Source organism: Aspergillus costaricaensis (genome assembly GCF_003184835.1).
Source record: "Aspergillus costaricaensis CBS 115574 unplaced genomic scaffold BO79scaffold_3, whole genome shotgun sequence".
Lineage (NCBI taxonomy): Eukaryota > Fungi > Ascomycota > Eurotiomycetes > Eurotiales > Aspergillaceae > Aspergillus > Aspergillus costaricensis.
The window spans coordinates 334,349-358,881 of NW_020291803.1; the positions used below are offsets into that span (position 1 = coordinate 334,349).

The window sequence follows — 24,533 nt, forward strand, 5'->3', positions numbered from 1 at the left end:
ATTTCGCGCATACCCCAACGCTGATAATGCGGATACGCGGGCAATTGGTAATATGGAGCTTCTGGAACGGTTCCAACTTGCAACCTACAGTCAAACCACATACCTAATTGGGTTAGATTAGCCCTATACAGGAACAGCGCATAGAACAGTCTCAATGTCTCGCTATACCTAATGACGTGCTTCCAAACCTTTGTCAATTTTGCCCTTTCAAGAGCGTCAAATCCGGTTAGTTTTTTTTCGTGCAATAACCCTGCCAAATCTGTGATGGACTCATTCAACCGTGGAGTGTTCAAAGAGTTGCGAATTGCTGGTTCCTATAGTGCCATTTTTCATGATTTATCTGAGGATCCGCTAATCAGATCGCTATAGAGATTAATCGGTTTTGATAGTCAATTCGTTCAGGTGTTCTAGGCTCATGACAAATATACGATCGATGTTCTACCGCCTCGCTATCTTTTCTAATTTGGGGCTGAATATGTGGGGAACATGCTTTGAAACAGTTGGGAGTTGAAGGCTGCCGAAGCTTTCTAATGACAAAGCATCATTACACTCATTCCAGTGGCCTGTTAGATCAATATCAGCATGCAGCTCCTGTCAGGCCAGCAAATACCCGGACATGCGGCCCTCGGCTGCCCATGTTTTTGATATTTGGAATTGTCCCGAATGGGGGTTTCTTGCGAGGTTCGATGCCATAATTATGTGCTCACAATTATGTGGATTGGGTAGTATATAAGAAGATTGAAAACATATTCATTGAAACACAATTCTGAAGGAATCCAAATCAGCTCGTATCCTCGCTCCTCGCCTTAATCGATTAGCCCAACAACAACCATGAAGACCCTTACTTCTGCCTTGCTCGGTGCTGCTGCATTGGCACAGAACGTCAATTCCTCTCCTCTTTCGGGTGCTGCTGGACTTGAATTCCCCAATGTGACCGGGTTGACGAATCCTACCGTTCACGTTTCCAACGGCGGATCAGCCCATTGCGTCTCCGGCACCGTTAAAGTCAACGCGACTACCGACAAAAACCTCAAGTTCGCGTACAACTTGCCCTCTAACCAGTCGCAGGTAACCCAGACACTCGTCAGCCTGTGGTCGTCAGGCGGGGATGGCTACCTGAAATCCCTCACGAGCGGCACCCAACGGGTCAGCGGCAGCTACGATATCGAGGCGACATATTGTCTGCCTGCAGGCGAAACCTCAAAGACAACCAAGGTTCAAATCCTCACCCACGGTATTGGCGTAGACCGCCACTACTGGGACTTTGCCTCGGGATACAGCTACGTCGACACCGCCGCGGCCGCAGGGTATGCCACATTCCTGTACAACCGTCTCGGCGTTGGCGCATCGTCAAAGGAAGACCCATTGAATGTCGTGCAATCACCACTCGAGCTGGAGATTCTCAAGACGCTGGCAAGCAAACTTCGCCAGGGTACCCTTGGTGACCGCGCCTTTTCGACTGTTGTTGGTGTAGGCCACTCGTTTGGGAGCATTCTGACCCAGGGTGTCACCGCGGCTTACCCCAAGACCCTCGACGCCGCAGTGCTGACGGGATTTGCACTCGATTCGAACGGACTGTCTGGCTTTGGCCTGGGTCTTAATGCAGCAATTGCCTCGGAAACCCAGCCGTATCGCTTCAGTGGACTCTCTGCTGGATACCTTGTCGCTGGGACGTCGGTGTCGAATCAGATTGCGTTTTTCTACGACCCGGGTTTTGACCCCGAAATCCTATCGCTGGCGGATGCCACCAAGGGAAGCTTCACGCTGGGTGAACTCTTCACATTAACCCATGTTGTCAATGCAACAAGCGAGTTCCAAGGCCCCGTTGCCGTCGTTGCTGGAAATGAAGATTTGCCTTTCTGTAACGGAAACTGCAGTTCTCCGACCAATATTTTGGCTGGTCTTGTGCCTGCGCTGTATCCGGGATTGTCAGAGGCAAATACTGCCACCTATGTGGCTCCTGTTGCAGGTCACGCCTTGAACTTGCATTATGCGGCACCAGGTGCTTTTGACTTCATTCAGGACTTTCTCAAGAAGCACAATGTGTGAGTGTCGAAAATCGGGGTTTCATACAACTATATAGATCTTTTTCAGACTGTGGCTATATTTACTCATTCACCTGCTTGTCAAATTTGATGTACATTATCTCAGTGCTGCTGACATTACGCGTGCATTGTATATTAATTCACATACATGTACCAGACAATGCCATTCAATATCTTCATCACTAAAAGTTACTTCATACTCTGTGTCCTAGAAAAGGATCGTTCAGTAGACCACGATGGATTTTATAGGTTTGGCAGAAACTACGTTTGAACCAATGAATTGATTGATGGGCTTGACTACGTACGTGGGTAACTAACTCCACCTTGGTGATCATCTGGAACATCATCACGTATTCTCGGTCCCTTGAGTACCGGGGTGTGTATCAATTTGCAGTTGTCTGCATTTCTTGGCCCGATTACATGCCTGTGCATTGGCTTCCGTAGCATTTGTATTTGCGGGTAGTAGTAGTATGATATTGTCACATCGCAGCGACGGATATATAGAATCAACACAATGTATGAGTTCTGAGAGTCTTAAGAAATGTCGGCCACAGCATATAGCTACAGAAATAATACAGTGTCATATCAATTGTTATATGTAAAAATGAGTATATATATACCACATTAACACGCAGTTTGCATAGGTATTCAGACCATTGTTCGGACTGTAGGGCATGGGTGGGCGTCGTCCAATTTCCATCACCCTCTAAAATCGAGCATTGACGATGCCTGATCTCGTCGCCGGCACCAACGAGTCGTCTCGGTGGCGCAATTGGTAAGCTTGCCCTTCATCAAATTCATCCAATCAATCAGTTACTAATTCAATATAAAGGTTAGCGCGTACGACTGTTAATCGTGAGGTTGAGAGTTCGATCCTCTCCCGGGACGTCCATTCTTTTTTGTGCCTTTTTTTTTTTTCCAACCCACCACACAGCCCGCAACTATAAAAGATCAGGAGCAGTCAAGTATAGCAGACCCCTATGGTCGGCTCAATTGCGACCACAACTGTTTTTTTGCTGATAGAGAGACCTCGAATGCGAGAAAAGCGAACGCTGGCCTGGCAACACCTCATACTTCTGCCACCAAAAATCACCCCTATTGCGTCAACAATCAGCTGGACGGTATGGGAGCCTGGCCGATAGAAAGCCACTCCCTTTCATATGCATACACAGTCGCTGGAGCCATATAATGACCAAACGGCGGCCAACGGAGCGCACGAAAGCGACAAGCATGGGAGACTTCATATATGAGAAGTGATGAACATGGCTATACCGCACGAGGAAAGATCCACCAGAACAGCCATGCCGCCGGCCTAGACTACAGAACCGTGAGGCGAACTTAGACTGCCACAATAGCAATGGCGCCCTATGATTCTCACACGACCCACCTCGCCTGCCGAAGGCATTGCCACTGTTTCTGGGGGTATACAGCATACATAGTGAGCAACATACCCAGCTACCCGAGATAACAAAAGGTCCCACGGAGTACTGTGAATTGACTACTTGTCAGTGTGGCAAATGCATTACGGTCAGTTCGATACCATGTGATTCCAGAAGCATCAAGAAACACCAAGCTGTGGGCCATAACATGAAATCGATTTATTGATTATGCTGCAGCATCCGGCCAAGGATTAGGATAGCATCCGAGAACAGTCTTCTCTACTGTTCGGTTCAATCTAGAGCTTGGATAATCTAGCATACGCTTGAAAAAGCAAGCTATCGATTCGAGCCACTACGACATGATCAGACACGTTACATGTTTCGATGGGACAATAATCACCCTCTTCTAGAGGTGTATCAGCTGGTGGCGTCATTAGCTGGATCATACTCATTGGGCTATACTCATTGATAGTACCATAAGTGGACCCCTGCAACAACTGAGTAGTCTCGGTGGCGCAATTGGTAAGCTTTCACATCCGAACTTAATCATATCTCTCAGTTACTAATCCGAATACAGGTTAGCGCGTACGACTGTTAATCGTGAGGTTGAGAGTTCGATCCTCTCCCGGGACGCTTCTTTTTTGCTTTTTTTTGACCACCTTCCCCCTACTTTTCGTTTCTCTTTGCCGAGCCAAACAGTCGATTCATGGGCAAAGGAACAATAAATTATTGGTCTGGTAGCCTTACATGATTGTATGCTGGCAACCTCCAATCAACACAACGCTACTCTCGTGCTATACTACTAACATATCGGACGAATCGCAAGTTCGAGTCGGATTCAATCGAGGGATATGGGAGTTTCTCTTCTCCCTTGCTAGACCAATTCTTTACATAGTTCATGTGGTCATAAGTTATATCCTGCAACTATTCATGTGCCACGTCAGGTTAACGATAACAGTTTCGAAAGTAGTATTTGATGCCCATGACAGAGACTTTATTGACCAGATGCAAATGCCAGATATTGCGCTGTCTAATAATAGCAATCTAGGCTCACCATCAGATTCCAATTAATAGGGAAACCCTCCTTAGTCCATGATAATATGAACGTCATTCTGCGCGATCCGGAGCGCCTTTTTCGAAATTTGGTTTGATGGCATAATGAGAGGAAGAGAATTCATTCAAGGTATTATCTAGAAATCCGCCTCTATATACATATTTTACCGATACAATACAAGCCAAGGAGGAACTTGCTGTACATCTACAGGAAGCCGGATGCCAGATCCATCGCTAGATACTACTTACTAGTACTAGTATGCAGTCATCCCATATCGCACATAACATAACAAAAACATATTAAACACCTGGAATATATTTCCGAACCGTTTCACAACTTAATCAGAATTTATCACCACTCTCAAAAACAGGTGAAGACAACAAACAGCTTTTATATAGGGGTGATGATAATTAATCACCCCTGTCCCCAAAAGTCACCCCTGATATAGCCAAGATGAACGCAATTCTTCAACGAGTCGTCTCGGTGGCGCAATTGGTAAGCTTACCCTTCAACAATTTCAATCCAATCATATCAGTTACTAATTCAATATAAAGGTTAGCGCGTACGACTGTTAATCGTGAGGTTGAGAGTTCGATCCTCTCCCGGGACGTTTCTTTTTTATTTTTTTTTTCGGTCTTGTTAGACAGATAAGATTGCATTCTCTTTTCGTTCCTTTTAATTTTATTTCATTTGTCCTAATCCCCTGGCGCTTTACAGAAAAGTCTCTTTGGATCATTGGTTTTCCAAATTTGTGGTGTGCCATCATGGCAGGCTGGGATGGAAGTATACGAACAACTCCGGGAGACATCTCTACCAACTAACCAAGTAAACCATACAATCGGATCCTTTCGGCTTTACCCATAGGTATCACGGGCCTAGAAAGATAATCATCAGCTGATAATACATCCATCCAATCCAAGCCCCCGAGAAACAGTCACCAAGGTGCTCGCGGAGACATATCGGAGACATACTCCCATCCTTCGCGCCTCAGCACACAGCTAAGCAGTAGAACGAGCAACACGAAGCAGCCAAAGAAGATATATAAAGGCGCCCTATCTCAAGCCATCCCTCCTCCCCATCATCACCCAAACCAATACCCATCTCTCTCAACACCACAAACTCAGACCCCTCCACATAACCATCCCTCAAAATGCCCCCCAAAATCCTCCCCTCCTCATACCTCACCCCAGCCTTCGTATCCCGCTACCACCTCGCCGAGAAACTCACCGGCGTATTCGTGGCCCCTCTCGTCCAGCAATCCGGAATCCTATCTACCACCAGTGATAATGACAAGAAGCAGCCCCTGGTCGTCTTCGACAACGCCTGCGGACTGGGAGTCGTATCCAGCTATCTCAACAGCACGCTGCCTGAAGATGTCAAGAGAAACTGGACGCTGACCTGCGGAGATGTGACGGAGCTGATGGTGGAGTACACCAAGTTGCGGAGCGAGAGGGAAGGGTGGGTGAATGCTGAGGCGAAGGTCGTGGACGCTCAGTGTACGGGGTTGCCCGGGGATAGGTATACGCATGTGTTGTCGGCTTTTGGTGAGTGGTATAGACATTCTGGTTGTGGTGGGGGTGGTGTGTTTGTGGAGGAATGCATGGTTGGCTGATGATGTGTGTTGGTAGCGTTCATGATGATACCTGATGCGAGGGCTGCGATGAGAGGTGAGTAACTACTATTCATGCTGGTGGTTCGCTGAAATTGTTTGGATTGGGGATCGATTGGAAGTGAAGCAGCTGACAAGGTGTGTTTGTTAACGGTAGAATGTTTCCGTATTCTCCAGTCCGGGGGCGTGCTTGCGACTTCGACGTGGAGGACTTGTATGTCCATGCCTTTCCCTTTCAATCCGCAATTTCAATTAGCAGGTCTAATCAAAGGTTATCAGCGTCCTGGCTCGTCATCATGAAAGAAGCCATCGAAGCCACGTCCTGGAACGTCAAGTTCCCCACCATGAAAGAGTTCCTGGCCTTGCATAACGAAGGCTGGGACGACGAGGCTTTCGTGAAAGCTCGATTCGAAGAGGAAGGGTTTGAAGATGCGGAAGTTACTGCTGTGCAGAGGGAGACCTCGTTGACTGTATCCGAATTCATGGAGGTCGGTGAGGGGATGATTCCTATTGTGACTGGGGCTTTTTGGACGCCCGAGCAGCGGGAGATGTATGAGGCGAAGGCGCCGGTGGTGATTAGGGAGTATTTGGAGGAGAAGTTTGGAGCTGAGGGCGTGGTTAGGATGGATCCGGTGGCTGTTCTTGCGGTGGGGAGGAAGCCATAGTCGATACAGGTGATGGGTCTGGGTAATGAGAGTACCTTTGAGAATGTCATTGATTTTATCTGTAGTGTTAGTGCTTATGGAAATGCTCTGGTTACGTGTTTATCAGCTAGTTGGAAGCACCAACAAGTAAGGTCATAGAAGTCATTGAATTCGCATGAATGTCCTTGTCCCGGATAGACCACTAAAGCTTAGAGAAACACCTGTTGCTCGGCAAAACTGCAACACCTGGAACAGTCACCTGAAAACTGGTAGTGAACCTAACGCCATTTGATCCTATCCCCTTTCCCCTGTGCTCCTCTCAGACATTCATGAACTATGCGGAAATCCGACCCGTGCAAGACTTCGGTTCGGATCCATCCGGTTATCCAAATCCTCGTAGCGAAGAATAAACTCGCGCTGTAGCATCTGGTCAGTATGCACGTGACGCGAGTCATTGAGAGACGACATCAAGCAGAGACGACGGTAGACATACCCGAACCTTCTTCCAACTGGCGGGGTCCCACAATAGGTAGACTCCCCTCTCGCTCACGCCGCGATCAACGTCAACAGGACCGGGGTACGTCTCGTCGCGGGTAAGCCAGCACCGTTCGATCTTGTGGTACCTCCACTTCCGACCCATGAGCTCTTCCGCAACGACCTCCTGCAGTAGATCTCTAGGCTGACTGTAGAATATGTAGAACAAGGTCTCGTCGCTGAAACTCGGGATACGTGTTTGGAGAGGTTGGACATTGGCGACATTGTAGCACGCCGGGAGAGCGAAATCTTGCTCCAAAGGAACTCCTGGCATGGAGGCAACGAACGGCGAGGCAAATGACGTATGTAAGGGTCTAGGACGGTGTGAGAAAAGCAAGCCTTCGAAGTTCAAGAAGTGGCCAGAACATACTCTGGTTGATTCAAGTCCAGGCCTAATGTCATGAGATCCTGTCCTACCGCGAGACTTGAGACATCAGCGTTATCGCTGTGAATCATGCGCAGCAGGCCTGCCAGCCCAAACTTGTCGAGCTCGCTCATTTCGGCCAGTGGTAATTGATCAGAACTTTGCGCAGCCCCCGAAGCTTCCTTCCCAGTAGCGGGAAACCCTGGTGGCCGCATAATGTGTTGCTCGGTGTAAGCACTCTGGTTCGATATTACACTGTTGTTCAACTCCTAAATTCATGTCAGCATCGAGACGATAAGCGTGTCTGGTCGCGACCCTTACCTCCTTTTCTTGCCCCGGGACCCTGCTTGACCCCTGATTCACCGGCGATCGGGACGTTTCGATACCTGAATAGAACCTTTTAGTTTGAGATCGGGCTGACCAAGTCACTGACACATACCCCCTGATCCTGCAGTGGCAGGCGACATTATCCGCTCTTGTCCGTTCACCGACGCGGCGACCATGTTGCGAGCTTGGGCAGACTGAGCCTGGCTCACGCCCGTAAACGGAAGGCCACCGTTGTAGTTGCCAAGCCCTGTACTTTGTATCAATGATCCTCTCCGATCTTGACCGAGGTCCGTGGTGATATTACGTCCGAGTGGGGGAAATTCTTCAATGTTGCCGGTTTGAGGTTGCCCCCCGGCACCTAACTGACCACTGATGCCCTGACCACCATTCCGGAAATCGTCCAAACGGTTTGCGAACTGAGCGCCCGAGGGAAATACGTCGTCATGCGAGGGTTGCGATTGCTGTTGCGGGTGGTGGGTCTGTGTCTGCGGAGCTCGTGAGGGTGCTTGGGAGGTAGCATGCTGCGGCCTTTGCACAGGGGTCTGCTGCATCGCACGTTGGCTGGCGTTTGCCCATACTAGATGGCTCGGATTTTGAGTTTGCGATTGCGGAGGCGCTCCAGATAACGAAGGGAAGTCTCTGGAAGAAACAGCCAGGTTTCTCAGCAATAAGTTCGACGTGTCCTTCAGGAGGCCTATCCATAGACCCAATCAAAAAGAGAGAGCAAGCCACACTCACGATAAGTCAAGAGGAGTAGCAGGTTGAGAACCACTCAAGCTCTGTGCAAACGTTCCCATCGTCCCAATGTTGCGCTGCTGATTGCCTTGTATCCCCGGCGTTCCGCTCACGGGTAGGTTGAAGTTCCAATTCGCTCCGCTACCTGTTGGGGTCCGACACCGTTAGCTTTCAAGGCGGATCTACCAGGTCGAAACCAGACAATGAGTCGCACCAAGTTTACCGTTTGGCAGGCGCGCCGATGCTAATGCCGCATTTCGAGCTTGTGCTTGTTGTTGGGCGGGGAAGCCGGACATGCCTCGCAAGGGCTGGGGGCCGGGTCCTGGAAGCCATAACAGTGATCAGCGACATAGCCCAGGTGAACGTGCCAAATTCGGGGGGTGTGGACTGCTTCACCAAAGCCGGGGGAGGGGCTTGGCATGGTGACGAGGAAGGCTATTGCGGTCGCAAAGGAAGATCCATCTGGTAGAGAGCTTGCAATTGAAGCCCGATGGATAGCGAGACGCGGATCCAAGCACCAGCCACCCTCCACACGGCACGATGAAGCTCAAAGAGAATGAATGGGCATGAGAGAAAGCATTGATCGGAGACTGCTGGGGTTGCCGTAGCAAGCCCGATCGGGAGGACAAAGGGAAGAACGTGAAAATCACAAACCTGGCCTATTCATAATGCAGGATAGTTGTTTGAGCAGTACAGATGAAAGAATAAGACTCTGGCGTGTGATTTAGAGAAAAACAGTGGTACAGCATGTGAGCGATAAGAAACCAATGTGCAGCCAGGATCTCTGCCCACACAGTGTTGCGCCGGCTCTGGGAGGTGGAGTGGCTGCAGACGCGCGCTTCTGGTTCCTGCACGGACCTCCATTAGCCGCCCATTCACAGTCATGCTCGCTTTCTTGGTAACCATGAGCACACGACCACGCACTGGATCGGGAGGGTGATGGGAAGTTTGGTCATGGATTACTGGATTCTTTTTCTTTTCGGCAACATTACTATGTATATTAGAAAATATATAGCGCTCAAGACGTGGGGATGACAGATCATGTGCATCACCTTCTTCCCAGCTATCTATGTAATCAATGGCATCACTATCGGCATACTCTTCCACTTTGTCAACATACGTCTTATTCGATCCGACCATAGTAAATAAGCCCGGTCTATTGGTAGTAAAATACCTCATTTAAAACTCATTCCCGGGACTGAGTTTCCTCCCACGATGTTGTAAGTAGGAAGTTGTTCCCCAGCTGGTCGCACTGTGTTACCAGCCGCAGCCGCACACGTGATCTAGGCGCCCAAAAGTCCGTTCCGTTCGCTTTTGATCCGGAGGCCGCAAGGACATCCTCCACTGAGTCCCTTTGCCGTCACAGGGCTGCTTCACGGTCACAATGCATCGTCAGTCTGTTTTACGACTGGCTCGCCAGTCCGGGGCTTTCCCGCTGGCCGAATTGCCCCCTCCATACCTCGCCCCGTCTCTCCATTTCTCCATGAACCGCTCGACCGTTCAGTGCTCGAACTTTTCTTCCACCGCCGCTGTCGCCGCTGGCCGTGGTGATCTCAACAAAGTCCGCGCCGTGTCCGCTATTCACCGCACTGGCCCCAAGTACCGATTGGGCGTGTCGAAATACCCATTGCCTAAGCCAGTTTCCCCAGACGCTCTTCCGAAGCGCAATGCCGCACCAGACCATGGACTCTGGGGTTTCTTCCCCACGGACCGGACCGCTTTGAGCACGCCGACATACGACATCGAATGCGGTTAGTTTTGGGACCCTATAAGGCTGTGGTGACGTTGTGATGCTTACTATCGATCGTTTAGGCCGCTCGTGGTCGATTCAGGAACTCCGTGAGAAGTCATGGGACGATCTCCATTCCCTGTGGTGGGTCTGCGTCAAGGAGCGCAATCGCATAGCTACGAGCGATATGGAAAGGAAGAGACTGAAGGCTGGTTATGGAGAGTGGGAATCCGCTGAGCGGGATCGTGTGGTAAGTCCAGTTCTGCTGCTGGTCCCTGTTTCACAATTACGAAAGCTATAATTCTTTCACCATCGCAATTAGTCGATGATATGCAATTTGGCTGCTGCTCACTTTGATGCTCAATGTGCTAACGAATGGCTGTTCTAGATCCGCGTCACGCAAAACGGCATCAAGCACGTTCTTCGGGAAAGATGGTACGCCTGGGAGGAGGCCCAGCGTCTCTACAGAAAGGGCTACCGGCCCCAGGAGGATAGCCAGGAGTAAGGGCATCAGCTCCACGAGAGATATCACAAAAGGAACCGGGGTTTGAATCTAGGAGCTCCGATAGAAACTATTGGTCTGTACTTTTGTATGTAGTAGTATGTAGTATATGTTCTCTTATTATTGGCAACGTTTTTTTTTTTGGTTTACTTTTTCCAATTATTTTCTTTGTTTCTCCATGTCAAAATCCCAGCTAGTTTTGATTTTGGCGACCTGATTATCGAGAGCCGGTGTTCTGTAGTTCCGTTGAGAACCCTACCTACTGTACCTGGTTGTGGCGGAAAGGATGCCAGATCTAGACTGTCAATTCTCATAACTAGTGCATTATAGAGCCATAAGGGAGATGAGAGCAGATAGTGTGTCCAATAGTCAGGGAGCTGACCAGCTAATCGTTACGTCGAAAGCGGAAGACATGATCGATCCACTGCGGCACGACCGATGGGAAAAAAGGGGCAGGAGGAGCACTCAGGAGGCGAAACTGAAGATGGGAATGCTCCATCAAATTAATTGCATGGTCATAAGGAGCAAATCACCCTGAAATGACAACGTTATTTGGACTGGTGGAGCCAGGCTGGCGGGCGTTAAGACAAATAACGAATCAATATTTCCTGATCGATGATCCGCGGGGGGTGCCAAATCTACCCTGGCGACCTCCTTTCAGTTTCGCCCTCCTCCCCTTCAACTTCACCGCTGCCGTCTCCGCATCTTCTCTCTTCCCCTTCTCTTCCTCTTTCCTGCACATCTTCTCTACTACTACTCATCCGCGTGCCTCTTGACCCATTTTAAGATTTCTTTTCTGTATATTCTTTCTTCATAGCCTCCCACCTGAAAACTTTACACATCATGGAGGAGATTGCCCCCGAGTATGATGTTGTGGTGCTCGGCACTGGTATGTGCTACCCCGCCGCCGCTCGACGACAGCTGTACTGACGCCCCTCCTACAGGGTTGACCGAGTGTGTCCTCTCGGGGTAGGGACTCCTTGCTGCTTGCATTTCCACTGCGGCAGTTTACTGACAGTTTGTTCTACAGTGTTCTCAGTGTCAAGGGAAACAAGGTGCTTCACATCGATCGCAATGATCACTATGGAGGGTGAGTTGGGCAGCTTCTTGGTAGCTATCCGTCATCCCACCCGCCACTAACCGTGACTCCAGTGAGGCTGCCTCGGTGAACATTGAGACTGTAAGTGCTCATAAATACCCCCAAAAGTGGGATATAGCTTGAAAATAGCTTTCCTCTCGGATTCTGGCTTGCTAACACATCCTCCATATTTTAGCTGTTCAAGAAGTACGGCAACGTCCAGCCCGGCGACGAGCCCTGGAAGAAGTATGGTCGCGTCAACGACTGGAACATCGACTTGGTCCCCAAGTTGCTCATGGCCAACGGAGAGCTGACCAACATTCTGGTTTCCACCGATGTTACGAGATACCTCGAGTTCAAGCAGATTGCTGGCAGCTACGTCCAGCAAGGCAAGGGTCCCAAGGCCACCGTTGCCAAGGTGCCATCCGATGCTGGTGAAGCTCTGCGCTCGTCTCTCATGGGCATGTTCGAGAAGCGGAGAGCTAAGAAGTTCCTGGAATGGGTTGGTGAATTCAAGGAGGATGACCCCTCCACCCACCAGGGTAGGTACAAGTACGCTTGATCGTTGTAGCGCCGGCGCTAATGCAACATAGGTCTGAACGTCCACAACTGCACAATGAAGGAAGTGTACGACAAGTTCGGATTGGAGGCCAACACCTGTGACTTTGTCGGTCACTCCATGGCCCTGTACTCATCCGATGAGTACATCCACAAGCCGGGTATGGCTGTCGAGACCATCAACCGCATCCGTTTGTACGTGAACTCGATGGCACGCTACGGAAAGTCCCCCTACATCTACCCTCTCTACGGTCTGGGCGAGCTTCCCCAGGGTTTCGCTCGTCTGTCCGCTATCTACGGAGGTACCTACATGCTCAACACCTCTGTTGACGACGTTCTCTACGACGAGAGCGGCAAGGTTTCCGGCATCAAGGCCACCATGAAGGACCGTGACAACGAGGCCGAGTCCATGACTTTCTCCACCAAGACCAAGAAGATTCTCGCAGACCCCTCATACTTCCCTGGAAAGGCCAGAGTCACCGGCTACCTGCTGAAGGCCATTTGCATCCTGAACCACCCCATTGACAAGACCGACAGCAGCGACTCGCTGCAGCTGATCATTCCCCAATCGCAGGTCGGCAGAAAGCACGGTAAGCTTTACTAACTAGGAACCTTGCTATTGTATTCGTGCTGACTCTCTCCAGATATCTACATCGCCATGGTGTCGTCGGCTCACAACGTCTGCCCCAAGGGCTACTACATTGCCATCGTCTCCACCATTGCCGAGACGGATGCCAACCACCACCTGGAGCTGGAGCCTGGCTTCGAGCGCCTGGGTAAGATTGAGGAGAAGTTCATGGGTGCTCCTATTCCTCTGTATGAGCCTATCGAGAGCGGTGAGAAGGACAACATCTTCATCTCGAAGAGCTACGACCCTTCGTCCCACTTTGAGACCACAACCGGTAAGCCCCCAGCGCGTAGACTTGCTGCAGGATGATGACTGACGCTCTATAGACGACGTGCGGGACATCTACCGTCGCGCGACGGGCGAGGAGTTGGTTGTTGAGGGTCTCCGGGAGGGCCAGAAGCTTGCGGAGGAGTAAGGAAATCTTCGTGGAATGCATATTGGGGTAAGGTAATATCTTGACGCTACGGGCGCTTTTGAATCGAGTCATCCTAATTTCTTTTGGACTTTCTCTACGCTCATGAATCATACCACTATTGGACTCGCACACTCATTTGGGTTTTGCGTCTTGAAGTAGTAGTCGGGCCTGCATATACATCAGTTGACCTGATAAGTTGGTGTCTGGTGCACCTGACGTGTGAATAATTCTATCTTAACAGACATCTGCAGTGTAGAACTTGCTTTCTATCATTATGCGCCAAGGCCAACTCAGATCTTGGTGTCGGCGGGATCCGTATTCGCCTTATCATGTTCAGCCACGACACAAACACTCCCATCCAACTTCTGAATCTCGGCCCGTAGCAGCGCCATCCGCTTCCCCATATGCACCAGCTCACACACCAGCCGGATCTCCATCCCCACCGGCACTGGCCGGATATACGTAGTCTTTAAGTTCCGACTCACACCACCATAAGAGTACAAGCCCGGTTTGGATAGTGCCATGAGTAACGTCGAAGAAAGGATATCAACCATGGTGGCCGCACAGCCGCCATGCAGGTTCTGGAGGTAATTGCATTGCTTTGGGATGACTTTCAGGAGATACGAGACGCGAGCCGGGGGACCCTCCGTGGCGGACTCGAACCGAAGGTTGCATTCGTGCGGGAAGAAGTCCCAGGCCTGCGCGGATCGTTAGGATGCTGTTTGCGAACGGGGCAACAAATGTATATAGCACGTGCCTCGTCGTTCTTATCCAATGTAGGAGGACCCGTAGAGTAGCTGTGCACAGTCTGCTCAAACGGGGTCAGTTGGGATAGCGGACGAACGCTCGGTGCTGGCATCTTGGATGTTCGGAGGGGAGTTGTCGGAGCCATGGCCGCGGATGTCAGTCGATGGATGAATGTATGTGACTAATATTATGAGCACGTGGTTTTCTTTTTTGGTCAGGTTGTTATTATTGAGAATTATGTAAAGGGGCTAGGGGAAATCTACTTTTATAGCTCATTGAGCGAGAATAGAGGATACTAATTACTCTGTTGCATGGGTGATCTCTTCATAGTCCGATGTCCTTGGATAAGGGTCCAAACAACCGAGGTTGCCGGCACATCGTAAACCTGCTTGTCCGTATGGACCTCTTACTCGCCCTGGAAGTATGCTATAGCTGCTCAAATCCATGACTTGTCAATTCCTTTCTTGGTAACACTTTCTTGCCTTTTAACTTCATTGTATAGTTTGGGTGGGACATTCAAGCGTGGTTATTTGTCCCGGCATTCGGGCCGTGATATACAAGCTATGCCATGATGCTTGTGATCTTAACCGGGGGAATATTCGTCATGGACCTATTCTTAGCCACTTTCACAAGGATAGGATATCCGGGGAGATGGTAAAGATGACAGTCCATACAGTCTTGTGGTGAGTTTGGAAAGATGTTGCTCGTATGTATTTTCATTACGTTCTTTCCAACTTGTCTGTCAAGAACATGCACCTGACTTGGCGTCATGTCTTCTGCCTCAGGCATGAAAGGCACCCGTGCCTGGCCCGACTCCATCCAGACTCTCCGTCAACAATCAGTACAATCCTTCCATTGAGCCAACCCCAGTCTATGAGAATAGCTGGCAGTGGTCATAATCAGACCTATATAAGCTATAAAATTTTGTCTAATCAAGCTCCTAATCTTCTTCCCCCTCATTCCGACCACCAATCTCATCGAAAGTCCCGGTCGCAGTCCAAAAATATTTCCTTCTCCGCATCTATCCCTCCGCTCCAGTGCCGCATCCTCTGATGTTTCCTATGCGCGCCATTGACCTATCCTTATTATATACCCGGATATAAAAGACGACTATTACGAAGCTGCACCCGCGAGTGGTGCAGCTAGACCTCCCCCGACGACGCAACACCCATTTCAACACAATGAAGGACTCGCGCGCCAGCAAGAGGAGAAGGGTGTCGGACGCACAAGTTGTTGACGAAGATGGAGATACCACCATGGGCGAGGGCGCTCAAGATGTACCCACCTCGCCAGCAATTGAACAGGCGAAAGCTGCGTCTTCCGCAGCCGAAGAGCCAGAAACGCCAGCTACATCGAGGTCAAAGCGGCGGCGATCTTCGCAAGGCGCCGCTGTGACTGGAAAGGAGGATGAAGTACAAACTACAGATACACCTACGAGGGGTGGAGTACGGTCGAGTGGACGACAGCGAAAGGCGCCGCAGAGGTACGGAGACGAGGTCGTGAATACGCCATCACGCAGGAGGAATGCTTCTACCCCAGGTGCGAATGGGTCAACGACGAGGAGCGCTCGCAGGGCCAAATATGTTTCGGAAACAGAGGGCGATGAGGAAGAGGAGGAAGCAGAGGTCATCGACGATGATGACGACGACGAGGACGAACCGTCTCCGCAACCGAAAAGACGGCCGACACGGACGCGGTCGAAGAAAGCTACAGTTCGGTTCGAGACGGATAAAGATGATGCGTCTAAGAAACGAGACGAATCGCAGATGTCTCCTACACCGGATGATTATCAGGATGGGCTGGAGGATCTCGTGTCGATGCAACTACAGCAGGATCTTGTCAACAATGACTTGACCAGCATTGAGCAGACCGTTGCCGCCAACGGGGAGCCGCTTCCAGATTATGCTGCGAAGCTCCAAGCGCTTGTGCAAGAAGGTCTGACGGAGGAGCTGCGGTTACTGACAGGATATGTTACGCAAAAGCTGAACGGCAAACGACGGGTGCCACTGAAAGGGCTCGAAACTGAGTACCACAAGGTCAACCATTTGATTGAACAAACCGTGGCTGTCGGTGAAGGTAACTCGATGCTACTTCTCGGATCTCGTGGAAGCGGGAAAACCGCGATCGTTGAGACGATCATCTCGACTTTGGGAAAGTCGTACAAGAATGACTTCCACGTTGTCCGTCTTAATGGCTTCCTGCATACGGACGACCGATTGGCGCTCCGCGAAATGTGGCGTCAGCTTGGCCGTGAGACAAACACTGAAGATGAAGCTGGCAAGGTTAGCAGCTACGCTGATACCATGGCTACACTCCTTGCTCTTCTGTCGCACCCAGAGGAGCTCTACGGTCCGTCCAATGAATCAGGTACTGCGACCGCAGCAAAGTCCATCGTCATTGTCCTGGACGAGTTTGATTTGTTCGTCACACACCCTCGTCAAACACTGCTGTACAACTTGTTTGATATCGCGCAGGCGCGCAAGGCCCCAATTGCAGTGATTGGACTCACCACCAAGGTGGATGTGACGGAGATGTTGGAGAAGCGAGTCAAAAGTCGCTTCAGCCACCGCTACGTCTACGTTCCACTGCCACGATCCCTAGAAACCTTTTCTGACATCTGCTTCGCCGGACTCAACCTGGAAGACGAGGAAGTCTCGGAACTGCTAGAATTGGCTGATGCCGAAGAGCAAGCCATCCTCCAATCTGACAGCTGGAGTCGCTTACTGGAAGGATGGAGAGCTTATCTGCAGGTAAGTGCGCCTCATTGCACGACAAATAACCACACAGACCACGTTTTGCTGACCCTAGTGGGCAATTCCAGGGCCTATGGATCGACGAGGCGTTCGCATCCCACCTACGAAGGATATACCATCAAACTAAATCCGTGAAGGAATTCTTCACGAGCGCTCTGATTGGACTGAGCGACCTCTACCACAGCACCCACTCTCTCACTACTACTCCCGAAGGAACATCTTCCCTGGAGATCCCCACCGCTACCACCTTCACCAGTCACCTTCTATCCTGCCCGGACCCTGCCCCTCTCCCATTCTCCGCGTCGACCACCGCCTCCGCAAGTCCCTCATCTCTCCCGCTCTCGCTCCTCCTCGCAGCGACCCGCCTAGCAGCTCTATACGAACCAGGCTTCGAGACCACGCAGCTCCAGAGCGCTGCGCCACTGGCACTCTCCTTCCCCGCAGCGTATGCAGAGTACGTGCGACTGCTGACGACGGCCAAGACATCAGCCTCAGTGTCCGGAGCCGCGGTCACTCCGGGACGGGTCTGGGGTCGGGACGTGGCGCGCGAGGCATGGGAGAAGCTCGTCAGCTGGGGGCTGATCAGCCCCGTCGGCGGGGGCAGTGGCACAGCAGACGGACGGATGTTCCGGGTGGAAATCAGCTTCGACGAAGTAGTCGAAATGGCCGGCACGGGAGGATCATTAGGACGGTGGTGGCGGGATGGCTGAGCCAGGAAAAAAGAAGAATGTTGCCTGCACGGTGCAGGGAATTGCCCGTGTGAGGTGAGGGGAAACTCAGCCTTGCTTGCTTTGTGTTCAACAGCGGGAATATGTGGGTGTCTAGAACTAAACTTACTTGGTACTATGTTGCATTGCATGATGAGGAATCTTACACACACACACACACACGTTGCATGTTGCACATTCCGTTACTCCACATAAAGGGTTGAGGGGGGTGGGACGGACGGGTCGAAGGTACTTACTTACTTTGCTCATCGTTTGTAACAAATATACATCTGCCTATCCCTTATACTAGGCAGCAGCAGCAGCAGCAGCAGTAGCTACCTAGTATTCTTCCCGTTCTTTAGCTAGAAGATGATAGCTGCCTAGACAGCAAATACATAGACGTCTGCCTAGGCGCACGCGCAGAGAGAGACCAACAACCAAAACAAGAAAAGAACAAGATGGAGGAGGGGGAAAGGGAAGAGAAATCTACCTTGCAGAAAGCCTAGCCTAGCGAATAACTAGACAGACATAGTCTAGTGTAGTCTAGTAGTCAGGTCTAGACAAGTTACTACTATACTAAATTATTGTTTTCCCCACATAGAAATAATCAGATTATGTAGTATCTGGTTAATATGCATGGGTAATAAGCGGCCGCTTATTACTTGTTTGAGTAGTAGGTGGTGGTTGGTTTATAATATTACTTACTAAGTTACTAACATATTAATTACTGTGTGATTTGCTGTTACTACCTAGGTGGGTAGTAAGTTAGTGATGTTTGGCTAAATCAGTAGTAGTTGCAGTAGTGATGATAATCAGTGGGTTTGAGAATTTTACCCCTCATTACTTATTAGTATCAGATGTTACTACGTGGGAGGATAAATTTCCTCGCTGGGTTTTGGTGTTAACTACCTACTAGTAGTAAGTATTAACTTAGTTAACGTAAGGTGGCTAGAATGTTTGTGTCTTTTTATTGTGGGATGAGTATATATGTATGAAATATATAATGAACAAGTAGTGTGGAGAGTTACATAGATCCAACTTCAAATTATTATCAAATGAACTTCAGTTAAGAGGTAAGTCTGATTGCGTATGATTATAATGCTATAGTATACGATCAATTGGCCGGGGATAATACTGACAGAACATCCATACATAGCACTGTAGAATGATTGACGACATGTGGCTGAACTGGTCGGGTATAATGGAATTAATAGAAGTCAGTACAAAGGTCTCTTTCTTTCTTTTTTTTTTATTTGAAGCGAATGGTATTGGGGTATATATGTATTAGGGTTGTTGCTCAATCATTGGTAGTTAGTGATATGAATTGAATGAATGATCATTGTTGTAGCCGTATCGTAGCGTAGGTTTTACATAGAAGATAGGAATAATCTGCGTGTATGTGATAGTATAGAATATAGTTGAGAAATATTTATCTCACTCACTACTCCGTAGTATTCCACCATTGCGAGCGCTATGTCAAGTCGCTAGCAGCCTCATTATCTGCATATTCTACAGTGTAATGACCATTGTAAAGTCAGTAAGTCTACTATCATCAAATCCACATCAATGGTTTGATTATGTGCATATGGTTATGCAATGGAAATTAGGTACTATTTAGGCAAGTAGTCGATAAAGACGGAGTAGTGAACAATAAGATCGCCGATTAATACAGTAGGTTGGCTGTACGAGATACGTTTGTAATTCGCAGAATGATCGGTCGCGTGGATGGATAAGTAATAAAAGTGATCGACCTAGTACAGGTAAATGACTCGATGACTAGAAGTGCTGTGTGGATGGATGGATGGATGGATGTGCCTGACATTCTTGACTTTGCTAAGATGCGTAGTGACTAGTGTAGACTCTGCAGTCTAAACGGTGATGGGGGATGTGATTCGTGCTAAGGGGTTAACTACTAATTGGTGCGGTGGGTTGGGTGATACCGTTGGGAGGGGTTGCGATGTGATAGATGGTCTACAGGGGTCATACTTAGGTTGACCAACTTTAGTGGTGAGGTAGCCAAGGATACACATATGAGATGGGGCTGAGTGCTGCTCTGGACCTACCGCTGCATATCTAGTCGCTGTCTAGGTATGTACCTACTGCTAGGGTCAACTGTGGGGGAGGGAAAGGTAGTTGGACGGGATGGAGATGATGTGTATGTGGGTTGTGGTGGTCTGTGTAGGTGAGATCGCGGCGACGGACGGTTATGATGATTGTCGCGATGGTGTTAGACGGGGCTGAAGGCTGTGTGGCAGAAAAAAAGAGGGGAATCGGCAGAGCTGCCTTAGCTCAAACTGCCTAGTACGTACCACCTCATGGCAAAGCAGGGTAACCAGCCCGCGTCCGGAATGATGCTACTGCTGCTGCTGCTGCACCGTCTCCTCATGGCAGGCAAGGTACATGGGCACGCTGAGGGGAGGGATTCACGCACCATTGCCCATGTAGTGCTCCGCGGATGACCAAAGATTGGCCAGCAGCCTGGGCTGAAATGAGCCATCATCCCTCCCCAGTGGTCTCGACCAGCCTTGTGCAACCCTAGCCACGCCAGGCCGTGAGCAAGGGAGGCTGCCGGACTAGTTCGAACGGAAGTCCGGCCAATAATGGGCGGTAGTCTGGTCGATCAGCATGACAGAGGCAATTCTCGGTTGAGATTAGGTTCCTTTGGTCACCCTGGGTATGAGTGGTGATATGGGACACAGTAATCCTTATGGAAGGAGGACTGGACCGATACTCCGCACTTGCACCCCGTCCATATCACAGAGCTGGTATATGCCCACGCATAAATAACTGTGATATAACCACGCTATAGACTTAATAATGGGGGCGGAATGCACCGTTATTGATTATGTACGTATGGGCGATGCAACTGCGTGGCTCTGAACCGAATCCTGGTGCGATCCTGGCTCATCTCCATCGCCTGTCGACTGGGGAACTAAGACGAATCGGGGCCACGTCTCTTGCACACTAATGCATGAAATGACCGTCTTGAGCTGGCGCAGGACCAAAGTGGAATCGGCGGCGGGGTTAGCCGGGAAGAGAGGCTGCCTGTTTTGCCGGTCGTAAGGTGTTCGTCTGGGGATTATTGAATGTTTTGGGCAGAAGATAGATTAATGTAATGCGCTCCGGAGAAAGATGTCATTGATGGGCTTCCGTAATCTGGACGGGATATTCCGCGCCCCAAAGTATGTTGCTGATGCTGCTGATGATGATCCGGTCCAAGCCAAGCCACGCTTGGGCTAACCGGACACTAAGGGGACCGAATAGCGACCTCCAGTCGCTAAACACATACACATGTAGACATCCTAGCAAGCTATTTCGTAAGCTCCGTAGACAGGAGAAACACACTGTTCAGAGTTGACCTAACGGCCAGCCTCGTACTTCGTCGGCTGGGGTTCGCCCAATGGTCGGGGATGGGCATCATTGGCCCATGCACCGACGATGCAATCAACCGAACAGATCCCTGTCACGCCGGTTCCATCATCGCGCCGCACCCAGTCAGCATCCGGGGCAGACCGGGTCTGTCTCTCGCGTGTGTGCGCGTGGGAAATCAAATCGGCTGCCCCTTCGCATGGCAGCGTGAGCAGATGGATGGTGATCCGAGCCATTTTCGATCAGGTCGCACAGCATAGAAGACCCGACTGCGGGATGGTGGGAAAAGGAAACAACAGGCTATCCTTCCCCATATCACCCAGTCAGCAATCAGCATCATAATTCACGATTTGCCTATGGAAATAGCTGAAGGGAAAACCCCCTGGAAGCTGGTCAGGTGGGGCAACGACAAGGATAAAAAGCCTTGGGTTTAGTTTTCGCGTGGAGAGCAAGGATCAGCGTCTGCCACAGGAAAGCATCAAATAGGAACCAGTGTAGTTATCATGCATGCTGGTAACCCCTTGCTTCTGCAGCGGCAGAAAGGAAGGCGTGGTTGAGGCCAAGGCAGAAGACATAGTACATACTTGTGCCGATGGTGGGCCAAACTGCGTTTTGAGGCAGGACAGGCAGGGGTATGTATAGTGTGCCTATATCACATCGGGCGTATCTCAATTATTCAGCAGAAGAAGCGCTGAGGTAGTCCTGCATGGGAATGGAGACACCATGAGCGACGATGATGATGGCCATGGTGATGAGGAGCAGCAGCAGGACAAGATAGAACAACGAGCCAGCCAATCGCAGCGCAGGCTGACAGCAGTAGCAGCGCATTAGGTTGGCCCGAAGGAAGATGGCCTGAAGTTGGCCTGAAGCAGGGCCCCCCGCTCCGGCTCCGACTCCGGCTCTTTCCGCCTCCGACTCCGACATCCTTTTGGGGCCTTTTTCTCGCCTTATTTTCAGTTTTCGGTAAGTGGCTTGGCCGCTTTAGGCGGTAAGTAATTGTCTGTACGAGACTAGTCCATACCGTTTCCCTCCCATACGCAATGTAACGCTCAAGGTTCGATTGGCCGCCTCCCGGAAGATCCTCCACGTGCGTCTCGTCTCCTGGAACTGACCGACTCAGGCAGTGAGCCTGTTGACCCTCGGAGAGTTTTGCTTCTGACTAATCGATTTTCGCGCGACGATATCGGCCGCCATGGCCCCAATTCACGCCCTTTAGTAGCTGGACGCCGGAGTCGGACAATTTCCCCGGGACCCTGCTTGGAAAAGAATAGAATAGCCTGAAGACAATTTAGCAAAGTTCTAAAACAAGACAAAACTAGACAGGAAGTGACATGTATGCGGTTTAACTTATCTCCGCCCCCTTCCTCACTTAAGCTGTAAACCTTGAGCCCGGCCGCCCCCAGCGCCCAGCTTACCCAATCCGTATTCCCGTAAATCCTTAGCCCGTCACCCCCATCATATCCGGGGGCCTGTGGATTCATCATACAAATACGGTGAATCAACCATGCGCCCCCCAAGACAAATGCCGGAAAGTCCGATGTACACCGTGTGATCCGTCGCTAACTTACCTCAGATAGGTACGAATCCCTAGCCTCACCCAACAACTTACACAAGAGAAAAAGAAAAAAAAAAAAAAAAAGGGCAGGGAAAAGTCTTACACATGGAAAGAGTGGGGGTGACCAGCAACCCCCAACCGACCGACGCCTTCTAGCGTTTTCCAGAAGTCTTCCAGAATCCTTCTAGCGCATCCATCGGCGTCCCACCAGCCCCGAAACAAAGAACCACCAAGCAATAGCGCCCCAGGAGTAGATTAACTCAATTAACTCAACCGTGGATACAGCCTCACTAGTTTCTCATTTCTCCAACGGGGAACACCGTATGATTTTCTTGTGATCTCATATCCCTTCTACGGTTTCCATTGATCGGCAGATCGGAGGACCAACAGTCGGAAAAATTGGACTGCCTGCGAACCACATACGCTTCCCGTCCTGGGGGGAGGATATACTTGCTTGGGAAGGAACACGTTGTTGACGGATGGGTCTTTGAGTTTTTGCGGACTTGTAGATCCCCAGCCGATCGAAAATTGCGACGTAGGGGCGAAAGCATCTCAACTACTCAGGTAGGTAATATGGTGCGATTGGAGGTAAAAGGGGGAAATGGTCGAAAATAAAGTATAATAAAATCAGAAAAAAAAAAGCTTGGTGAACTGAATGGACATCGGCGTCGTCCGATCCTGGTAAACTACTGTAGTATACAAGACTAGTGACCGCTCTAGAAGCCTCAGCTGGGCTTCTTTCGCCACCGAACTACTGCACGGTGCAGGAACAGTGCGTACATGCTACGTAAGTTAATAACATCTCCCCGCCGTGATGGTAAGTTGGATTAGACATGCAATCCTGCTGGATTTTAGCCCTTCCAACAACTTCCTTCTAGAAACCCCCCAAGCGCTTACTATCGTTCCAGATATCTGGCGCAGCCGATACTAACAGCACAGTAGTACAATGTAGCGTGTCTCCCTGTGCCCGACAGGATTCACATCCCATCCCATTCCATTGCCCCAGATAAACTATCCTCCTAAAATAGTTCATCCCATACCCCCCTTCCCCTGGAGAAATGATTCTAGAAGGATCACAAATGCCGGAAGCCGAAAGGATGCCTTCCCAACCACACTTTCAGCTCTAGCAGCTGAAACAAACAGGTCTTTCTCAGCCGACACTCCCGTAATCCAATAGACATCAAACTTACGAAGTACCCTGATGTTGGTTCAGGGGGTCCGTCGCCAATTGCTACTATTTTCAACTATCAGCCACAAACCAAGGTCGAGAAATTCCAGGGGCTTCCAGCCATCAAGATACAGTTCATCAAGGTGTCCAGGCTAGACTATCACAGTACTAGATACTCCGTAGAATTAAGACATGCTCATATCAAGCAAACTCTAAGTGCGAACTTTAAAACCCGCGGCAGCGGAATATCCCGCCCCCTACATATTGCCCAGACACTACCTTGAACTTACACTAAGGAAAGTTAACGCAGTCTCCTAAGCGGCGCACAAACACACACACACACACTAGATAGTACTACTACTAACGGACTAATAGGCAGATAGATATTAGACAGATAGATTGTGTGAGTAGATAGACAAACACGCCAGAGTTCAACCCTAACCTCCAAACCCGAAAACCCACCAACAGAATAATAGTATAACCGCATATGAGGGAAAATTTTTCCATGCCCCATAATGACGACACTTGCGCCCTTCCATACTTAGTTACCTAGTACCTACTGTAACTAAATATTCGTCATATGACCTCTCCGCTCGTCTCGTAAGAGTGGAAACCAAAAGAGAAAACAAAAAA

General features: G+C 49.9%; 9 protein-coding genes and 3 non-coding genes across 12 annotated transcripts; 9 read left to right on the plus strand and 3 right to left on the minus strand.

The window, feature by feature from the left end:
• Positions 1 to 831: 831 nt before the first annotated feature.
• Positions 832 to 2,049, plus strand: BO79DRAFT_250720 (alpha/beta hydrolase; the record flags this gene model as incomplete). The annotated part of the gene is made up of 1 exon (XM_025685829.1): positions 832 to 2,049. One exon carries the CDS (start codon positions 832 to 834, stop codon positions 2,047 to 2,049), a length of 1,218 nt encoding a protein of 405 aa, XP_025543845.1.
• Positions 2,050 to 2,802: 753 nt separating this feature from the next.
• On the plus strand, positions 2,803 to 2,933 carry BO79DRAFT_t32. Its single transcript has one exon. It is a non-coding gene; the product is annotated as a tRNA-Sec (tRNA).
• A 995-nt stretch (positions 2,934 to 3,928) lies between these two features.
• On the plus strand, positions 3,929 to 4,057 carry BO79DRAFT_t33. The gene has a single exon. It is a non-coding gene; the product is annotated as a tRNA-Ser (tRNA).
• Positions 4,058 to 4,955: 898 nt separating this feature from the next.
• Positions 4,956 to 5,088, plus strand: BO79DRAFT_t34. The gene has a single exon. It is a non-coding gene; the product is annotated as a tRNA-Sec (tRNA).
• A 491-nt stretch (positions 5,089 to 5,579) lies between these two features.
• On the plus strand, positions 5,580 to 6,752 carry gtmA (gliotoxin thiomethyltransferase; the record flags this gene model as incomplete). The annotated part of the gene is made up of 4 exons (XM_025684430.1): positions 5,580 to 6,022; positions 6,107 to 6,145; positions 6,245 to 6,301; positions 6,367 to 6,752. Exons 1-4 carry the CDS (start codon positions 5,629 to 5,631, stop codon positions 6,750 to 6,752), a joined length of 876 nt encoding a protein of 291 aa, XP_025543846.1. The 5' UTR covers positions 5,580 to 5,628.
• A 306-nt stretch (positions 6,753 to 7,058) lies between these two features.
• On the minus strand, positions 7,059 to 8,987 carry BO79DRAFT_224537 (NOT2 family protein; the record flags this gene model as incomplete). The annotated part of the gene is made up of 7 exons (XM_025683682.1): positions 7,059 to 7,148; positions 7,225 to 7,579; positions 7,636 to 7,898; positions 7,951 to 8,015; positions 8,069 to 8,595; positions 8,695 to 8,836; positions 8,906 to 8,987. 7 exons carry the CDS (start codon positions 8,985 to 8,987, stop codon positions 7,059 to 7,061), a joined length of 1,524 nt encoding a protein of 507 aa, XP_025543847.1.
• Positions 8,988 to 10,043: 1,056 nt separating this feature from the next.
• mrpl4 (mitochondrial 54S ribosomal protein uL29m) lies at positions 10,044 to 11,074 on the plus strand. Its single transcript, XM_025679251.1, has 3 exons — positions 10,044 to 10,442; positions 10,504 to 10,670; positions 10,809 to 11,074. Exons 1-3 carry the CDS (start codon positions 10,076 to 10,078, stop codon positions 10,923 to 10,925), a joined length of 651 nt encoding a protein of 216 aa, XP_025543848.1. The 5' UTR covers positions 10,044 to 10,075; the 3' UTR covers positions 10,926 to 11,074.
• A 530-nt stretch (positions 11,075 to 11,604) lies between these two features.
• BO79DRAFT_165388 (secretory pathway gdp dissociation inhibitor) lies at positions 11,605 to 13,831 on the plus strand. The gene is made up of 8 exons (XM_025679252.1): positions 11,605 to 11,811; positions 11,867 to 11,891; positions 11,953 to 12,012; positions 12,075 to 12,102; positions 12,197 to 12,542; positions 12,594 to 13,148; positions 13,203 to 13,460; positions 13,513 to 13,831. The coding sequence occupies exons 1-8, from the start codon at positions 11,766 to 11,768 to the stop codon at positions 13,599 to 13,601; spliced, it is 1,407 nt and encodes a 468-aa protein (XP_025543849.1). The 5' UTR covers positions 11,605 to 11,765; the 3' UTR covers positions 13,602 to 13,831.
• A 17-nt stretch (positions 13,832 to 13,848) lies between these two features.
• BO79DRAFT_206816 (PaaI family thioesterase) lies at positions 13,849 to 14,484 on the minus strand. The gene is made up of 2 exons (XM_025682048.1): positions 14,359 to 14,484; positions 13,849 to 14,299 (listed from the first exon to the last, which is right to left on the minus strand). Exons 1-2 carry the CDS (start codon positions 14,458 to 14,460, stop codon positions 13,892 to 13,894), a joined length of 510 nt encoding a protein of 169 aa, XP_025543850.1. The 5' UTR covers positions 14,461 to 14,484; the 3' UTR covers positions 13,849 to 13,891.
• A 1,045-nt stretch (positions 14,485 to 15,529) lies between these two features.
• On the plus strand, positions 15,530 to 17,918 carry BO79DRAFT_187148 (origin recognition complex subunit 4; the record flags this gene model as incomplete). The annotated part of the gene is made up of 2 exons (XM_025680525.1): positions 15,530 to 17,098; positions 17,170 to 17,918. The coding sequence occupies 2 exons, from the start codon at positions 15,530 to 15,532 to the stop codon at positions 17,809 to 17,811; spliced, it is 2,211 nt and encodes a 736-aa protein (XP_025543851.1). The 3' UTR covers positions 17,812 to 17,918.
• A 3,249-nt stretch (positions 17,919 to 21,167) lies between these two features.
• Positions 21,168 to 21,413, minus strand: BO79DRAFT_137247 (uncharacterized protein; the record flags this gene model as incomplete). Its single annotated transcript, XM_025678111.1, has 1 exon — positions 21,168 to 21,413. One exon carries the CDS (start codon positions 21,411 to 21,413, stop codon positions 21,168 to 21,170), a length of 246 nt encoding a protein of 81 aa, XP_025543852.1.
• A 487-nt stretch (positions 21,414 to 21,900) lies between these two features.
• BO79DRAFT_224543 (uncharacterized protein) lies at positions 21,901 to 22,458 on the plus strand (the record flags this gene model as incomplete). The annotated part of the gene is made up of 3 exons (XM_025683683.1): positions 21,901 to 21,925; positions 21,979 to 22,140; positions 22,232 to 22,458. 3 exons carry the CDS (start codon positions 21,901 to 21,903, stop codon positions 22,456 to 22,458), a joined length of 414 nt encoding a protein of 137 aa, XP_025543853.1.
• Positions 22,459 to 24,533: the final 2,075 nt, after the last annotated feature.